At 38.4% G+C, this 20,085-nt stretch overlaps 1 protein-coding gene across 1 annotated transcript in view; it reads left to right on the plus strand.

The window, feature by feature from the left end:
- The window catches only part of INTS4 (integrator complex subunit 4), a 109,666-nt gene that overhangs the window by 5,592 nt on the left and 83,989 nt on the right, over nucleotides 1-20,085 (plus strand). Inside the window, exons 2-3 of the mRNA XM_011221072.3 lie at nucleotides 497-691; nucleotides 17,149-17,266. Of these exons, the coding sequence (XP_011219374.2) occupies nucleotides 497-691; nucleotides 17,149-17,266 (313 nt within the window). The remainder of the gene's footprint in view (nucleotides 1-496; nucleotides 692-17,148; nucleotides 17,267-20,085) is intronic.

Here is a 20,085-nt window from a genome sequence, read left to right on the forward strand (position 1 = left end):
GAACGGAGAAGCCTGAGGTGGTGGTGCTCTGCCTTAGGCCTCCTCTTCGGCCTCCTCACCGAAATCCTCCTCTTCTTCTGCGGTGGCATCTTGGTACTGCTGGTACTCAGACACCAGGTCGTTCATGTTGCTCTCGGCCTTGAGATTTCTTTTTAAATAAATAATGAGAGATCCTTTGTGTGTCCTTTTTACCCTAAAGCTACGACAGTCTTGAGGGATAGGCAGAACAAAATGTTAGTGGATCTACTTTATAGAGAAAGAAATTGAGACTTGGAGAAATGAAATGACTAGCCCACTGTGGTGGGAGCTAGTGAAAAGCAAAATGGGGACTCATAGCCTGGTCTCCAGTCCAGTGCCCTTTTTCCAGTTCATAACACTGCTTTTCCCTAAAGTTAGGTCTATCAGTTAAACACATTATTTGGTATAAGGGAGTGAGGCAAAGTGAAATTTGCAGACCCCGTGTTTTCATCTGTTATCTTTGCCTACTCCCTTGCAGCAGCAACAGGAGGAAATTGCAACCAAGAAACTCCGATTGACAAAACCAAGTAAATCTGCAGCACTCCACATCGATCTGTGTAAAGCTACCTCCCCAGCAGATGCTTTGCAGTACCTACTCCAGTTTGCCAGGAAGCCTGTTGAAGCAGAAAGCGTGGAGGGAGTAGTCAGGATTCTCTTGGAACATTATTACAAGGTAAGAAGGTCTTCAGGACCTGATGGGAGTGTGTGTAAGAATTGTATCATGTCTGGGGCGCCTGGGTGGCTCAGTCGTTAAAGTGTCCGCCTTCGGCTCAGGGCGTGATCCCAGAGTCCTGGGATTGAGCCCCGCATCAGGCTCCCTGCTTCACTGGGAGCCTGCTTCTTCCTCTCCCACTCTCCCTCCTTGTGTTCCCTCTCTTGCTGGCTCTCTCTCTCTCTCTCTGTCAAATAAATAAATGAAATCTAAAAAAAAAAAAAAAAAGAATTGTATCATGTCTACAGAATGGGTTAGTATTGTAAGATAAATAAGGTGTTCATTCAGCAGTCTTTTATTGAGGGCCTTCCACGGGCCAGGCACAGAGATAAAAAAGATCCAGATCCTGTCCTCAGAAACTTGGCAGCATATCCGTGTGGATATAGAGTGTGTCCATATAGTGTATACAGAGACAGATGTGAACATACTGCTGGGGGTGGTGTTGCCTGTGTTACGCTGAGTGCAGTGGGAGTACAAAGGAGAGCTTCAGCCATGACCCTCTGTAACCAGATTTGTCTCTGAAATGTCACCCTGTCATCCTGCTGTTATTGCCCTATTTCAAAGCCCTCATATCTAATTGTGATAGCCCCCTTTTTTTAAACTTTTTTTTTTTCCTTTGCATAGTGGCATTTCATTTCTCTGTGTATTTTACTGGGTTAGAAAAAAACATCAGTTTGTGATTGATTAAATACAGGAAATAGCTTAAACAAATGAAATTCACAAGATGTATTTATTTTTCAGTTTATAAGATCTGAAGTAAAAGGGAATACGTGATTTCCAAATATTTGAATCACAGATAAATCAAAGTTTTAAACTTCAGTATGAAAATTTTAAGCCTATAGAAAAGTTGAGACAATACTGCAGTGATCTGCCAAATACCAAAGGGATTTAACACAAAACGAGTATCTTGCCAAATTTGCTCCGTTTGTTTTCCTGAAGTTTTAAAAAGTATCATAATATGTTTCTCTAAATAGTTCGGTAAGGGACTTAAAAAAACCCACATCAGATAAAACTAAATTTTCTTAATGTCCTCTAACAACTAGTCAATATTCAAATTGCTCTCATTTCCGAAATATCTTTTTATAGTTGATTTGTTCAAATCAAAATGCAAACACTATTCACACATGGCATTTGGTCTTTTTAAATTTTAATTAATTTTTTAAAAAGATTTTATTTATTTGACAGAGAGAGAGTGAACACGAGCAGGCCGAGCGGCAGGGAGAGGGAGAGGTAGGGCTTCCACTGAGCAGAGAGCCCGATGTGGGACTTGATCCCACAACCCTGGCTGGGATCATGACCTGAGCCGAAGGCAGATGCTTAACCGACTGAGCCACCCAGTGCCCCTAATTTTTTTTTTTTTAAAGATTTTATTTATTTATTTGTTAGAGAGAAAGAGAGAGTGGTAGGCAGAGGGAGAGGGAGAAGCAGGCTCCCAGCTGAGCAAGGAGCTGATGTGGGACTCAATCCCAGGACCCTGGGATCATGACCTGAACCAAAGGCAGACGCTTAACCAACTGAGCCACCCAAGCGTCCCTGGTCTTTTTTAAATCTAGAACAATTTTTATTATTTTGGTGACATTGACCTGATAAACTCAGTCAGTTGTTGATAAAATGTCTTGTTTTTTTAATTTGTTTACTTCCTTAAGGGTTAATTTGCTCCTCTATCCCTTTTATTTACTAGGAACAGAAAGTTAAATATACAGTGTAGGCCTTGTTAGATTCAGGTTAAGCATATTTTTGAAATTTTTAAGAATGCGTTATAGATGATGACTTGTATTTCATATTGCACCTGTCAGGATGCATGTAATGTCTTTAAGCGTTTCCTTGCAAAAGCTGCTTTTTCTCTTCAGTCTCTTTTCTTTCTGTAAACTATGTTTATTTAAATCTTTTATGTATGACATAAAGGGTCTTTTCCTTTACATATATAATGTTGTAGCTTAATCAGAAATGCTTATAGTTTTCCAAAGATCTTGTGGATTTTCAGAAATCCATGTCTTTTCATGTGCTGTTCCCCCAGCCTAGAACCGCTCTGTTTCCCTCCCACTGGGCTGTGATCTGGTCTGCCACTTCTCTGTCAAGCATATTCCTTCCTCAGAGTCTTTCCACTTATGTTTCCTTCCACCTAGAACACTTCCCTCAGATGTTCATATGTCTACTTCCCACACTTTGTTCAAGTCATAGCTCAAATGTCACTTTTTCATTAAGGCCTTTTTTTATCCCTGTATTTAAAATTGAAACTGCCTGTTTCACCCCAGAACCTCCTAGCTCCCTTCCTTGATTTTTTCTCCATAGCACTTACCATCTTCTCATATTCTTTTTTTTAAAAAGATTTATTAAGGAGGGCACATATTGCATGGTGCACTGGGTGTTATATGCAAGTAATGAATCATGGAACATTGCATCAAGAAGTGGGGATGTACTGTATGGTGACTAATATAACAAAATAAATATTATTAAAAAAAAAGAAATATCAGATGTTAACAAATAATGATTATTCAGTACATTTTCCTAAATATAGTTAAAGGGATAAATTATCACTGATTAACAAAATGAATAAATAAATTTTTAAAAGAAAAAAATAAATAAAAGGTTTATTTATTTGTTTGAGAGCACACACATGCATGTGTGCACATGAGGAGGAGAAGAGGGAGAGGATGAAAAATCCTCAGGTATACTCTGAGTTGAGTGTGGATCATGACACGGGGCTTGATCTCACGACCTTGAGGTCATGACCTGAGCCATCAGAGTCTGGCTGAGCCACCCGGGCACTCCCCCCCAATCTTCTCGTATTTTATATAATTTTCTCATTTATTTGGTTCTTTAAGCTCTTCTTGAACAGGGATTTTTGTTTTTTTAAGTTAAAGATGCATCTGCAGTACCAAGAACAGTGCGTGGTAAAATTAATATTTGTTGAATGAGTGAGCGTATATGCATTTGTGAGACTTTCTACTCAGTTAACAAATGCTTATATATCAGGCGTTTTTTCTGGGCACTGGACAGACCTTTTAGCACATTTATTAGCTCTTAGTATAGCCAATGTTTGCCATATGTCTCTCTCCTTTAGACTTTAAGCCCCTAAATTCAGAGACTACAAATCTGTTTATCTCTGTCCCAGTTCCTGGCAAGGTCCCTGGAACATTGTAGGGGGTTAATAAATGCAGCCCTCATGTTTTACATGAATGTAATGAGGGTTTCTGTTCTTAGGTTTTTAGACACTTGATGATCTATTTTTAGTTACCTCTTTTCTTAGCAATATCCAGCTATTATATGATTATGTAACTCTGTTACCCATGGTCATCTGTAATAATACTTCTAAGAACCATTAACATTTATACAGCTTGTTGGAGTTTGTAAAGCTCTTTCCACATGTAATATTATTTAATCCTGATGACAACACCATTGTTATTTGTGTAATCCAGGTAAGGAACTAAGCTTGGAGGGGCGCCTGGGTGGCTCAGTTGGTGAAGCGGCTGCCTTTGGCTCAGGTCATTGGGATTGAGCCCCACATTGGGCTCCCTGCTCAGTGGGGAACCTATTTCTCCCTCTTCCTGCTGCTGCCTGTGTGTGTGCGCGCATGCGTGGTCTCTCTCTCTCTCAATAAATAAATAAATAAATAAATAAATAAATAAATACATAAATGTATGTATGTATGTATGTATGTTTTAAAAAGAAGAAGAACTAAGCTTGGAGCAGTTCAGTTTTCAGGATGACCCAGCTAAGTAAATGGAGGGTCTAGATTTGATCTGGATTTTTTTTTTTAACTTTTTGTCATGAAACATTTCAAATCATATACAAGTAGAGGGAATGGTTTAATTAATACCCATGCACCCATTATCCAGTTTGAGCAGTTACCACTTTGTAGCCAAACTTTTTATTCCCATGCCCCCCCCCCCCCCGCCAAGCTGTCCACTTCCGCTTCCTCTACTCTTACCCTCTCTACCATATTCTCCCTGGCATCATATCATTTTGTTCATAAATTTCAATTATGAAAAAATTTAATTGTGAAATTATATCTCTAAACAATACTCTTTTAAAAGACATAATCACAATACCATTTTCATGTCTGAAAGAAAAATAGAGCTCAGGTTTCTGATGTTATACCTCAGGCTCTTTAACTAGGCCATGCTGTGTGCATTACTCTAGCAGATTCTAGCCCCAAAGGAAATGAGGGATGCCAGATGTATCCAGTTCTAGATTGATGACCATAGTGTTTTTTTATCCTTTTGTCTGTTATCCATAAATGTGGTCTCTTGTATTTTAGTGGATAAGCTACTTGGGCTTCTTCTCTCCTCCAGATTTTTCTGTAGTCAGGCAACAGTATCTGACCTTCTTTCATATGAGGCGTTCTTCACTTATGCTACTGTGCTAGTTGCTGTGGAGGATGTAGAACTGTGAGACATGTTCCTTGTCCTTTTGGGGCTAGCAGTATACTGGTAGACCAAATAATATATGCAACAAGTAGTAAGGGCTGAGGTTATTCATTTGTTCATTTTTTTCATTTTCTCGAAACATCCTGAATACTAACTCTGTGCCAGGACTTGTGCTTAATGTTGGAGATAAGAGATGATTATATGATCCCTGATCTGAGTCTAGTTGGATAGATAACACAATAAATGTATAATAACAATCCAGTGTTGTAGGTGCTGTGAAATTTGGGACAGGTTATGATATTGACCTCAAAAGAAGAGGGCAGTCAGTTTGACTTGGGAGCAGGGGACTAGAAAGACATTATAGAATAGTAGTGATCCTTGAGATGAGTCTTTTAAAACAGATTTGGGCCAGTTGGAGGAAAGAAAGACATTTTAGAAAGAAAGAGCAGTTGTGAGCAAAGGCATGGAGATGTGAAATAGCCTGTCACGTTAGAAGAAATGCAAGCAGCTGGTGTAGATTTTAGGTTGAAAGCTCCTTAAGAGGTAAGACTACAAATCGTGGAGGGCCTGTATTTTATCTTGTGGGTTTTGTTTTAGAAATGTTACTCTGGAAACAGGATGGAGGATGGAGGAATTGGATGAGGGCAAGATGGGTGTTAGGGTGACTGACTACGAGACTGGTAAGTCTGTAGCAAGGTGATGAGAGCCTGAACCAGGACAGCTTTAATGGTGAGAAGAACAGTTACTAGAGAGGGCTTCCTGGAGGCAATTTGTTTTAAGCTTAGGTGTTGAAGGTACCAGGAGATAATTTTAGGAAGTAGAAGAACTTGGGTAAAGTATCCAGATGGATGAGGAATGCCACTAGGTCAGATACTCTCTTACTCTTTTTGTGCCATTCTTGCCTCCTCTTATTTGCTAGGCTTCGTACTTCTGCTCTCTCTGCAGCTCTCTTGTGTTTGGAGGTCTGTGACTCCATGCCAGACCATTGAAAGGCTATATAGTTCTTCTGTCCTCTCTCACTGCAGATTACTTTTGACTGGTATTTGACTAGTCCATTGTCTCAGAAAGACAATTACTTGATTCTGTGATATTTCAGTAATTTGAAGTCCATAAAATAATTGGTTTTTCTTTATATTCAAAACTGATTTCAGGATCTCCTTTCATTCTCCAGTCTACCTTATCTTGGGAAATGGTCCCATTATCAATATAGACCCTTAAATCGGAAACCTGAGAAAGATCCTTTACCTTTTCCTCTCCTCCTATTCCCTTCTTCACTAAGTCTTGTTGATTTTACTTTCAAAATACCTCTTATGTTTCTACCATAACATATTTTGTTTGTTTTATTTCATTTTATTTAGAGAGCAAGAGTGTGTGAGCGGGGGTGGTGGTGGTGCAGCAGAAGGAGAGGGAGAGAGAATCTTAAGCAGACTCCACGCACAGCACAGAACCCAATGCAGGGCTTGATCTCAGGACCCTGAGATCATGACTTGAGCCGAAATCAAGAGTTGGATGCTTAACTGACTGAGCTACCCAGGCTCCCCACATTTAAAATATTTTATCGAGGAATATAACACAAAGAATAGGTAGAAAAATGTCATACAGCCTATTGCTCTATCACACTGTGAACACAGTGTGTAACCACCATCCAGGTCAAGAAATGGAATAGTATCAGCCTCCCGTAAGCCTCTTCAGACTCGCCTCTAATGATTTAGATCTTTGCCATAAGATAACCACCACTGTCTGACATTCAGGGTAATAACTACCTTTCTTTTATTTTTTACCATTAAGCCTACACTCTTAAATACAATTAGTTTTGCCTTTTTATTTTTTAACTTCATATAATTAGAGAATACAGTGTGTATCTTTTATGTGTGGCTTTTGCTCAAAATTCTACCTATATAGATACTCATTCATATAGTTGACGGTAGCTATAGTTCATTCATTTTTACCACAGCATAAGGTTTCATTGTATGAATATACCCTAATTTATTTATCTGTTCCATCATTGAAGGACATTTAGGCTGTCTCCACTTTTTAGCCGTTACAGGAAATGGTGCCATGAACATTTTGTACAGGTCTCTTGGTATGCCATGTCTTACATTTCTATATTCTGTATACCCTGGAGTGAAATTACTGAGCCAACTTTTTCAAAGTGGTAGTACCAATTTACACTCCCCTGGTGGCACTGTGAGAATTCCAATTCCATATATTTGCCCACAGTTGGAATTGTGGATCTTTTTCATTTGACAGTTCTATGGATGTGTGTAGTTTATCATTGTGGCCTTAATTTGTATTCCTTGGATATCTGATGAAGTGGAACATCTTTAATATGTTTAATTGGCTGTTTGGATATCTTTTTAGATAATGTCTATTGATGTTTCTTGAATGTTCTTCTTTTTCCTTATTGTTTTGTGTGAATTCTTTATATTCCAGTTCAAGTTCTTTAATGGCTTTAATGGTTATATGTGTTTTCAAATATCTTCTTCCTTTTAGTCACTCCCACCTTCCCCCAACCCCCGCCTTTTAGTCCCTTAGTGTTGTATTTTGATGAAAAGTTCTTAATGTAGTCCAATATGACAATCTTTTAATTTTTCCTCTTTTCTTACCTGTTTTGCTACCCTGAACTCATTAAGACATTTTGCTACATTTTTACTAGAAGGTTTATTATTGCTTTTCACACATGGGATTGATGTGTGTGAATGTTGCTTGGGTATATGGAAATCCAAATGTCCAGCACCTTTTATTGAAAAGGATGTCCTTTCTCCATTGTTCTGCAGTACCACTGTTGTGGTAAATTAAGTGTTTATATATGGGTGTTTCAGGGCTTTCTGTTCTTTTCCAGTAGTCTGTCTGTTCTCATGCCAGTGCTGTGCTCTCTTAGCATAGCATTATATTAAATCTTTATGTCTTGTAGGACAAGTTCACTCACCTTGCTTTTCTTTATGAATATCTTATTCTTGATCTTTTCATTTTTTTAAAATGAATTTTGATATCAGCTTGTGAAATTCAACCCCAAAACAAAATTTCTGTTAGGATTTTGTAGGTTTGCAATAACTCTATAGTTCTGATGACATTTGGGGATTGACATTTTACAGTATTGAGTTTTCCAGTCCATAATCGTGGTACGTCCCTATTGTTTTAATACTGTTTTATAGTTTTCGGCATGGAGATTTTGTACATTTTTTGCTAGTTATTCCTAGATATTTAATATTTTGTTGTAAATAATATATTTTTTTAAAGATTTTATTTATTTATTTGACAGAGAGACAGCCAGCGAGAGAGGGAACACAGGCAGGGGGAGTGGGAGAGGAAGAAGCAGGCTCCCAGCGGAGGAGCCTGATGTGGGGCTCGATCCTATAACGCCGGGATCACGCCCTGAGCTGAAGGCAGACGCTTAATGACTGTGCCACCCAGGCGCCCCTGTAAATAATATTTTTTTAATTTCATTTTCTAACACTACATAGCTGATATTCAGAAATGCAGTTTACTTTTATTAATTAACTCATATATCTTACAACCTTACTTAATTTTAATAAATTATATGTAGATTATTTTGAATTTTTTACAAATAATCATCAGCAAATAATGACTTTAATATTAATGTAATGATACCAGCTGTCTTTTGATTGTAGTTTGTGTGGTATACCTGCTTCTACCTTTATTTTCATCTTTTTTATGTCTTTTTGTTTTAGATAAGACCTATGTAAATAACATGTAGTTTTTTATTTTTATTTATTTACTTTTAAAGATTTATTAGAGAGCAAGCAGGGGAAGGGGCAGAGGGAGAGGAAGACAAGCAGACTTCCCATTGAGCAGGGAGCCTGAAGTGGGGCTCAATCCCAGGACCCCAGATCATGACCTGAGCCAAAATTGAGAGTTGGATCCTTAGTCACCTGAGCCACCCGGGCTCTAACATGTAGTTCGTTTAAAAAAAAATGTTTTATTTTTAAAATTGATCATTTAGTTCATTATGTTTAATGTAATTACTGATATATGTGGATTTAAAACTACTCTCTTACTAAACGCTTTATATTTATCTTACTTGTTTAATGTTCTTTTTTTCTCTTGTTTCTTGCCACCTTTTGAATTTTTAAAAAAAATTCTTTGCATCTTTAGTTCGGGAGTTAAACATTCTTTTATACTTTTTTACTGGTTAGCCTAGATCTTACAACATAAAATTTTTAAAAATTTGAAGTGAACTTTTTTTTTTAAGGTTTTAAATATTTGTCTGACACAGAGAGAGAGTGCACGAGCAAGGGGGAGAGACAGAGAGAGAGGGAGAAGCAGGCTCCCCCAGGAGCAGGGAACCTGATGTGGGGCTCAATTCCAAGACCCCTGAGCCGAAGACAGATGCTTACCAACTGAGTCACCCAGGCGCCCCTGAAGTGAAATTTTTTAAAATTTTATTTTATTTTTATCAAAGTGTAATACAATAGGAATTCTTGACTTTCCAAAGTCAAATGTTATATGGCACAATAACCATTTTGGACAGTGCAAGGACTTGCCTCCGTTTGTCCATCTTGCTGACTTATATGTGTGTATAATATATATTTTAAATCTCCATTTTTCATTCTGTAAGACAGTGTGGTATTTTTTGTTTTTGTTTTTGTGTTTTTTTGAGAGAGAGAGAGCACATGCATGCGAGGGAGTCACAGAGGGAGAGGGAGGGAGAGAGAATCTGAAGCAGGCTCCCTGCTCAGTGCAGAGCCTTACACAGGGCTTGATCTTAAAACCCTGAGATCATGCATGACCTGAGTGGAAATCAAAGGTCAGACGCTTAACTGACTGAGCCATCCAGGCATCCCAAGACAGTGTTATTTTATATAGGCAATATTCATTTAGATTTACTAAATATTTATCATTTACTTCAATGTATTTATCATTGCTTTTCTCTCCTTCTTGCATCTGTGACTATTCATCTGGGATTATTTTCCTTTTGGCTGAAGAATACCCTCTGATATTTCCATTTATTGTGAGTTTACTGATGAAACTAATTTGTGTTTTTTGTATGGAAAAGTTTTATTTTACTTCCATTCTTGAAGGATTTACTTTTATTATTAAAAAAAATTTTTTTTTAAGATTTTATTTATTTATTTGACAGAGAGAGAGACAGCCATCGAGAAAGGAAACACAAGCAGGGGGAGTGGGAGAGGAAGAAGCCGCCTCCCAGCAGAGCAGGGAGGCCGATGCGGGGCTCGATCCCTGGACCCTGGGATCTTGCCCTGAGCCGAAGGCAGACACTTAACAACTGAGCAACCCAGGCACCCCTATTATTAAAATTTTTAATTGAATTATAATATATGGTGTTATTAGGTTCAGGTGTGCAGCATTCTTTTTCAACAACTGTATATGTTACTCATTGTTCACCACAAGTGCAGTCAATAACTGTCAACGGACATTATTGTGATATTATTGACTATTCTCTATGCTGTTCTTTCCATCTCAGTGACTAATTATTTTATAACTGGAAGTCTGTACCTCTTAATCCCTTTTATTTCACCCCCCCAACAACCACCAATTTGTTCTCTGTATTTGAGTCTTTTTGTTTATTTCATTTGTTTCGTTTTTTAGATTCCACATATAAGTGAAATCATGGTATTTGTTTTTCTCTGACTTAATTTCACTTAGCGTAATACCCTCTAGGTCCATCCATGTTGTTGCAATGGCAAGATCTCATTCTTTCTTACGACTGCATAATATTCCATTGTGTATGTATACCGCGTCTTCTTTTCAGTTCTTGAAGGGTGTTTTTGCTGCATGTAGAATTTTAGATTGGCTGTTATTTTCGTTCAGTACTTTAAATATATCATTGTATTGTCTTCTGCCTTCCATTGGTTCTGTTGAGAAATCAGATTGTCAGTCTTAACTATTGATTCTTTGAGGAATAATCTGTTTCTTTGGTTTCTTTCAAGAATTTTTGCTTCGTATGGTTTTCAGCAATTTTTCTGTCATGTGCCTACATGTGAATTTCTTTTGATGTATCATACTTGGGGTTCATAGTGCTTATTTTATCATCTATGCCTCGGTAACTTTTCATCAAAGAGGTTCTTGGCCATTATTTCTTCATATTTTGCTTTTGTCTCATTCTCTTCCCTCCTCTCCTTTTGGTTCTCCATTTACATGTGTGATAAGCCATCTCATTTTATTCTGTTCTCTTCTGAGTGTTCATTCCTTCATCTCCTTGGGCTTCATTCTGGACCTGTCTTTCAGTTCACTCCTCTCTTCACCTTGTCTAGTCTTCTGGTAAGCCTGTCCATTTGTTTGTAATTTCCTTGATTGCTTTTTGTCATTTCTATAATTCCCTTTTTTTACGAAATTCTAGTTCTCTGGTGAAATTTTCATGTTGTCTTTATCTCTTTCAACATAATAAGCAGAATTATTTTAAAATCTGTGTCTGATAACTCCAGTAAGTTGATCCCTCTGGCTGTGTCTTATCCTGTCTATTCATGTTGTCTGAACTGCTAGCATGCTTTATTTCTTATCATATTAGGCAGGTGTATTTCCAAAGTTGTGCGTAAAAATAATTTGAAGCTTAGGACAACCTATTTTAATCCAGAGAGTATTTGTTTTGGTTAAAAATCCAGGAAAAATTCTCATTTCAGGAATTAAGATGATTCAGAGCTGACCTGCAGTCCCTACCAAAGTCTGTGTATTTTTATTTTGTTCTCATATTGTTGTAGCTTTTTGGGGTCCTAATCCAAAGTGATGGGGTTTATTAGGTTGCCCCTTCTCACCCTCGTACCCTTAGACTTAAACTCTAGCCATTGCCCTTCTGGCCTCACTTGGCTGTCAGAAGCTGTTTACTTTGCCCTCATGTCTCCATTCCCTCACTCCCCCAGTTGAAGAAAAAACAGCCCCATACTCTAGGCGAACTTTCCTTGCATGATCCTAGTTCTTTAATTCTTCATTTATCTTTTAGTTTTCTAATACTTTCGAATACACATATGTGTATACACGCACCTGCATATGTCTACAGATACATAGATATGTATGTATCTATATGCATATACATTTGTATGTATATGTGTGTTCTCATACACTTTTTAATTGATATCCATAGTACTTTTCTAGTTTTCCTCAGCAGAAAGATCGGTCTGAATTATCTAGCTTTGCCCTTAATCGAAGTGGAAGTTTTGTCAATGTCTTTTGCTGGACTATTGCAGTATACCCTTAATTTGTCTCTCTAGTTTTGCCCCTTCCAACCCAATCATTATATTGAGGTTGGATTGATATTTCAAAAATTCAAACCTGTTAATGTCACTCTTATTTATAGTTCATCAAAGGATTTTTATTGCTCTTAGGACAAATATTATTCATTTGTTTATTCAACACTGAACAAATATGTGTTGAATTCCTGCTTCATGGTAGGCGTTATCAGAGAGATACTTGCCATAATTCTCAAAAAGATGTGGTGCCTGTTAGTCTCTTAAGCCTCATCTAGGGGCCCCTGGGTGGCTCAGTTGGTTGGGCGTCTGCCTTTGGCTCAAATCATGATCCCAGGGTCCTGAGATCGAGCCCCTCGTCAGGCTCCCTGCTCAGCAGGGAGCCTACTTCTCCCACTCTTCCCTGCTTGTGCTCTCTCTTGCTATCTCATCACTACCTCTGTCTCTCAAATAAATAAATAAAATCTTAAAAATTTGCCCTTTTTTTCAGTTCTGAACATGTAATATTCTTTCATGACTCAGAGGATTGATTCATTCTTTTTCCTCTGCCTCAAATTAGGTCAGGATCTCTTTGACCGTAATATGTAGTTATTCTAAAGTCTGTCTGATATGTGATATGCTTTCATAGAACTCTGTATTTTTTCTTTACAACTTTGTAATTACTAAATGGACGTTACTTGATAAATGTCTGCCTTGCCCATTAAACTTTAAGTTCCACTTGGGCAGTATACCCCCATGCCTGGTATGTGTGCCGGAAGTCCATGTTGAACAGATAAGTGGATGAATTATTTACTGAGTGAATTAAGGAGAACACTTGGCTCTTTCTTTTCTTGTACTCTTACTTTTATCAGAATGTACATAGTGCTTTCTTGGCATTTTGCTAGTCACTTTTGTGGCTCACAGGCTGGTTGGGGGAATACACAATCACAAGTAAATAGAATGCACTGTAGGGAAGGGCATGATAAAGGGTTGTTCAAGGTTCCATGTCCAGTTCAGGGATCAGAGATGACTTCCTGGGGTTAATACACCTAAAGGACAGGAGTGGGTGGGTGTGGGAGAAAGGGAAGGCAGCCTCAGTAGAGGACTTGTCTTAAGTGGAATTACAGAAGCTTGAAGCAGCATGGCATCACTGGTAGGGAATTGTGGGAGCTGACATAGTGGCCAGTCTTTGCAGGCCTTTGTGGTATGCTGAGCAGCTCAGACTTCTTCTGTAGAAAACTAGGAGCTTTCGAAGGGTTGTATATATTTTTGTAGATTTAAAAATTTTATGCTCTTTTTTAAAAATTACAGCAGTATGGGGCACCTGGGTGGCTCAGTCAGTGAAGTGTCTGCCTTCAGCTCAGGTCATGATCCCAGGGTCCTGGGATCAAGCCCTGCATCACACTCTCTGCTCAGCAGGGAGTTGCTGCTCCCTATCCTTCTGCCCCTCCCCCACTCTCTCTCTCGCGTGCTCTCTCTGTCAAATAAATAAATAAAATCTTAAAAGATAAATTACAACAGTAATATTTACTGTAACAAATTCAAGCACTAAAGAACTGTGTAAAAGAATGAGATTTGTCTCTGCAAATAAAAAAGTTTAAAAAATGGGGCTCCTGGGTGCCTCAGTCAGTTGAGTGTCCAACTCTTGACTTCGGCTCAGGTCGTGATCTGATGGGTTGTGGGATTGGACCACATTGGGCTCTGCGATCAGCAGGGAGTCTGCTTGAAAGATTCTCTCCCTGTGCATCTACCCCTTGCCCCCCCGGCTCACACACTCTCTCTCTCTCCAAATAAATGAATAAATCTTTTTTCTTGTTGTTTGGTGGGGTTTTTTGTTTGTTTGTTTTTTTAAAATTTGTTCATTTGACAGAGAGAGCATGAGCAGCAAAGGGAGAGGGAGAAGCAGGCTCCCTGCGGTGCAGGGAACCTGATGTGGGGCTCAATCTCAGGACCCTGGGATCATGACCTGAGCCGAAGGCAGATGCTTAATCAACTGAGCCACCCAGATGCCCCAATGAATAAATCTTAAACAAAAAAAAAGTTAAAAAACAAAATGCGCTCTCCAGAGATTACTCTAGAACGAATCACTGCTAACAGTTTTATATGCGTTTTTTTAGAGTTTTACATACAGCATTTTAGAATTTCCCATATTCTGAGTTTGCACCCTTCTTCTGCCTGGAACGCGCTTCCCTGAATCTTCCTGTGGCTCTGTCTCTGACTCAGTTAAGTGTCCTTTCAAAAGTGGGTCCTCAGAGTGAACATTCCTCACTGTCCTATCTAGAATAGCCTCCCCACATTACTCTTTAACCCACTGCACCCTTTATTTTTCTTCAGAATGTTTACCATGTGAAATCATACGTTCTTTTGCTGGTCTTACTCATTTGACTATAAGATCTGTGGGAGCAGGAATTTCTTCTGCTTTATTGACCATTGTATCCCCAGTAACTAGAATGATGCTTGGCACATAGTAGGTGCTTCTTGTATGTACGTTGAATGAATAAATTAATTACCATTTTAGATAGAATACAGTACTTTCGTGTGATTTTTTTTCCAAAAAGTTAACTTTTGTTTGGTAGCTTCACAAACACACAAAAGGAGAGAAAATAATAAGAGCTTTCAGGTCTTCTTCATCCAGTTTCAGTGGTTATCAGCCTTTTGCCATTCTTCAGATTATGAGACTGATGTGCTGCCCACTGTGCCAAGAGGGCCGCTTGCCAGTCTTTACCCCCACTTTTTGGAGGTAGGACAAATCTGAAGCAGTGTATCATTTCACTTGTATATACTTAATTATCTATGTTTAACAAATAAGGACTTATTTTAGGACTGTAAAATAAACCTACAACAATCTTTAATAGCATATAATATCTAGTCCATGTTCAGTTTTCACTGATTGTCTTTTTTTAAAGATTTATTTTATTTTTAGAGAGAGAGCGTGTGTTTGTGCACACATGTGCATGAGCATGGGGGAGGGACGGAGGGAGAGGGAGAGAGAGAATCCTCAAGCAGACTCTGCACTGAGCAGGGAGCCCTACATGGGGCTCAATCCCAGGACCCTGAGATTATGACCTGAGCCTAAATCAAGAGTTGGACACCTAACCAACAGAGCCACCCAGGCCCCCTTCACTGATTGTCTAGAAGAAAACTTTGTACAGTTTGTTTGTTCAAAGCAAAATTCACACATTGCATTTGGTTTAACTTACCTATCTTTTTAAGTCTCTTTTAAAAGTCTGTAGCAGTTTTGCCCTCCACCTTTTTTTCATTCCCATGCCATTTTTTTTTGTTTTTTGTTAAAAAACCAGGGCATGTACCCTGTGGAATTTCCAATATTCTAGACTTAACCTTTCACGTGTTTTTATTTGCTCTTTATGGTACTCATCTGAGTACCATATTCACAGCGGGGCCGTTTGGTTTTATTACCCTCTGCATGAAAGGATTGATGATCAGGGAGAGGAAGGGAGGAGGGCACTGATACCTGACTGCGTCCCATGTGCCGTTCCTATGCTAGTCATTTTCTTCTCAGTGCCCTCTGAGGTTGTTACTAGCCCCATGTGACAGACTAGGCTTACAGAGGCTAATTAGCCTGTTAAGACATAGAGCTTATGTCAAGACATAGTGAGTCCAGGCTTTACACCTAGATCTGGCTAATTTCAAAGCCCTTTCTCGTTCTTACAGTTAAGGTCCCAAGAAAACGACTTTTCCAAGGGTATATACATGGTAAGAAGAGTGCCAGTGCTAGGTCTTCCTACCCTGTATCTCTTGCTTCTTCTCCCACTTCAGGTCTCCTTGGTGTGCTTTATCACTTAGAAACTGTAGGTGAGAGCTGGGGAGTTGGTCATATCTAGAAGGCATTTCATCTTTTGAGCATACATTTAAGTAATTTTGTCTTTGGTATAGAAATGTGCTGACCTAATCTTAGCATTGGCAAGGTCCTTTTTTTTTTTTTTTTTCATTTCTCATATATGGTTCAATATGTGTTCTACAAAGTGCCACATGTTGTGCTTCATACTTGAGATATGGTGATGAGCAAAAGGACATGTTCTTTTTTGACTTTGGGAGAAATTTCTCACCATAGGAATGTTGGTGCAAATTGGAGACCACCTCCCAGTATTGTGGCCGAAAGGGCAAGAGTACTCATTTCTTAGTCTCCCTTGCACCTGCGGCCCAGGCATAAGCCCTAGACCCAGCCAATTAGATTCACTAGCCTCAGACTTCTAATCAGGATGTGGTGATCCAAAAAAGCAGGTAGGGTGAGAGATTGTTTCTGGTGATAGCTGTGGTAGCTGCAGCACCCGGTTTCCAGAGGCTCCAGGAGCAGTGGTGCTGGCGGCAATGTTGGGTGCCCAGTGCTGGCCGTGTTGGTGGGGCAACTTGCCGCATTTCATGTCTGATGTAGCCGCACAGTGGAGGAAGGGTACTTTTAATCCTAAAAGCATGTTTCTGGTTGGAAGGTAATGGTATCAGGGCACTTGGGTGGCTCACTTGGTTAAGGTGTGCCTTCGACTCAGGTCATGATCTCAGGGTCCTGGGATCAAGTCCGGCATCTGGCTCCCTGCTCAGTAGGGAGTCTGCTTCTCCCTCTCCCTCTGTGCCTTCCCCCGGCTTGTGCTCTCTCTTGCTCACTCTTTCTCTCTCAAATAAATAAATAAAATCTTTAAAAAAAAAAGGAGAATGTAATGGTATCAGGAAGGCATAGAAAAATTCCCATTCACTTTGCAGTAATTTAGGTGTAATGTACTGAATGAGAAACGCTCTTTTCCCTGGATTTTATAAGATTAATTTTTCAGAAATAAAAGCCTCAGAATACTTGGATCATTGAATCACTTTTGAGATGTTAGTTTCCCATGTTCCTTTTTGTTGGTTAGCTGAGACTAGAGCATCAAGGTAACAACAGCTTCTTTTGTTCCAGGAGAATGATCCGTCTGTGAGACTGAAAATTGCATCACTGTTGGGTTTATTATCAAAGACTGCAGGATTTTCACCGGACTGCATTATGGATGATGCCATTAACATCCTGCAGAATGAAAGTAAGTTGTAATTTAAAAGCTATATAATCAGAGCAAAAGTCTTTAGTTCCATCTATATAGAATTTAGGATGAAACTTTCTTGTGTTGGTTGTTATTGAAAAGGAATTTGAGTATGATTCAATAAAACACGTACATATATTTACATTAGAGATAAAGTACAGTTTTTCTCTTTAATAGCTATCATTTATTCACTTCTACCAAGTGCCATATACTTAAGGTAGGTTACATATGATAGAAGGTACATATTATTGTCCCTGTATTTTAGGTGGGGAAACTAAAGCTCAGAGAAGTTAACGAACTTGTTCAGGGTTACACCATATGTGACAGAATGATGTTTTATATGTATGTGGTGTTTTGTTGACTATACCTTGCTAATTCAAACCATGAGAGGTGCTGCCCTGGTCATGTAGTCTCTCATAGTTTAGTTCCTATAAAAGTGACATCTAGCTCTCACATGTTATTATTTTCCTATTTGTTCCTCATGGATGCCCGCTAAAATTATTCTTGGCTTTTAGGTGAAATGGAAAACTATTTCACCTTTAAAATTCTTTTGATTATTTATCTGGTTTTATTTATGCCCAAGATTCTGTTACAGAGTTAGTGCCTTGCTTGCTTTAACATTTATTTTAAAATTAAATTAAAAGAAACCCATTGTTGCTGTTTTCTGAAAATATCATGATTTTGTGTGAATTGATTATAGTTTCAAAGAATAGTTTTATTTCATCTTGGGGTATACATATTTAAAGAAATATGACTTTAAATATTGGACAACATGTAGTTTATAAATGTAAGAGATTATTGGCGTAATAAAGGGCCAGGAAACTCAGAGACGATCCAAGTTCGTTTATTGTACAATCTTTAATAACAAATATCTTATGTGTGTGGCCCATTGGCTGAAGTTGAGAATTTTAAAAATGTGTTAGAAATAACTTCATATTAAAATTTTACTTGTACTGAATTTTGACCGAAGATTTTTAATTCACGGAAAACAAAGAATATACCTTTAAAAATTTTTTTCCAGAGGGGAGTCTGTTGTAATGAAATGCTAATGTAAAGACAATAAAAAATTTTTAAAAATACTCTACTTCTCTAAAACAAGGTTTTACATATTGCCTTTTACTTATATACATTTCGTATGTTTGTACTTATAGTGAATGTACTATTTTGTGTTTTGATACTCAGCGTTAAATTTTTTCCATGTTTCTCTATCACCTTCATAATATTTGAGGTGTTGATAATATGTTAAATACTAACTGATACAGTAGCGTGTTTCTAAGTTTTTGCTCTTGCAGATAGTGGCAAAAAAATTAAATCTATCACCTGGATGGCTCAGTTGGTTAAGCGTCTGCCTTCGGCACAGGTTGTGATCTCAGGGTCCTGGAATCAAGTTCTTTTTTTTTTTTTTTTTTTTTTTAAANTTTTTTTTTTTTTAAAGATTTTATTTATTTATTTGACAGAGATAGAGACAGCCAGTGAGAGAGGGAACACAAGCAGGGGTAGTGGGAGATGAAGAAGCAGGCTCATAGCAGAGGAGCCTGACCTGGGGCTCGATCCCACAACGCCGGGATCACGCCCTGAGCCGAAGGCAGACGCCCAACCGCTGTGCCAGCCAGGCGCCCCTGGAATCAAGTTCTGCATCAGGCTCTCTGCTCAGCGGGGAGTCTTCTCTCTCTACCCCTCCCCCCTGTTATGCTCTCTTTCTTCTTCTCTCTCTAATAAATAAATAAATAAATAAATAAAATCTTTAAGAAAAATAAAAAGAAAAACACCAAAACAATTACATTGCCTTAGTACAATTGTATCCTTTCTTTCCATGGAAAGTTCTTATTGAAGCTAGCTGTATACCTGTAAGAAATTCACATTTTAAGGTTTGGGATTTTATAGAGCCATAGACTTAATCAGCTATAAATGGGCTTATAGAGATCATCTTGTCCAATTCCTTCATTTTGCAGATGATAGAAACTTAGTTCCAGAGAGATGAAGTGAGTCGAAGTGAGTTCATTTAGCTAAGAAGTAGCAGAACTGAGAACTTAGTGCAGTGCTCTTTCTTACAGACTATGGTTTAACTGAAACACTTTGTGTCTAAAATAGAAACATTGTAAGACTCATTTATGGAACATAAGAAGTAGGAAGATCGGTAGGAGAAGAAAGAGAAGAAGAAAGGGGGGGGTAAACAGAAGGGGGAATGAACCATGAGAGCCTGTGGACTCTGGGAAACAAACTGAGGGCTTCAGAGGGGAGGGGGGTGGGGGAATGGGGTAGGCCAGTGATGGGTATTAAGGAGGGCACGTATTGCATGGTGCACTGGGTATTATACGCAAATAATGAATCATGGAACACTACATCAAAAACTAATGATGTACTGTATGGGGACTAACATAATATAATAAAAAAAATTATTAAATTAAAAAAAAGAAACATTGTAAGAGAGTTAATTTGGATGCAAACCTCATCCTAACCTTAAAAAGAAAGAGACTCAAATTATGCAGTATACATGGAAATGGCTGTTTTGCTTTTTGTTAAATATTCTAAGGTTTCTTTCTTTTTTAAAAAGTATTTATTTATTTATTTATTTATTTATTTATTTATTTATTTATTTATTTCGGAGAGAGAGAGAGAGAGCACACAAGCAAGAGGGGCAGAGGGAGAGAGAATCCTAAGCAGACTTCGTGCTGAGCATAGAGCCTGATGTGGTTCCCAATCCCACAACCACGAGATCACGTCCTGAGCTGAAACCAAGAGTCAGATGTTTAACCAACTGAGCCGCCCAGGTGCCCCTATTTTTTTCAGGAAGAGAGAGAGAGAGAGTGTGAGTGTGC

Source organism: Ailuropoda melanoleuca, chromosome 8 (assembly GCF_002007445.2).
Source record: "Ailuropoda melanoleuca isolate Jingjing chromosome 8, ASM200744v2, whole genome shotgun sequence".
Taxonomy (NCBI): domain Eukaryota; kingdom Metazoa; phylum Chordata; class Mammalia; order Carnivora; family Ursidae; genus Ailuropoda; species Ailuropoda melanoleuca.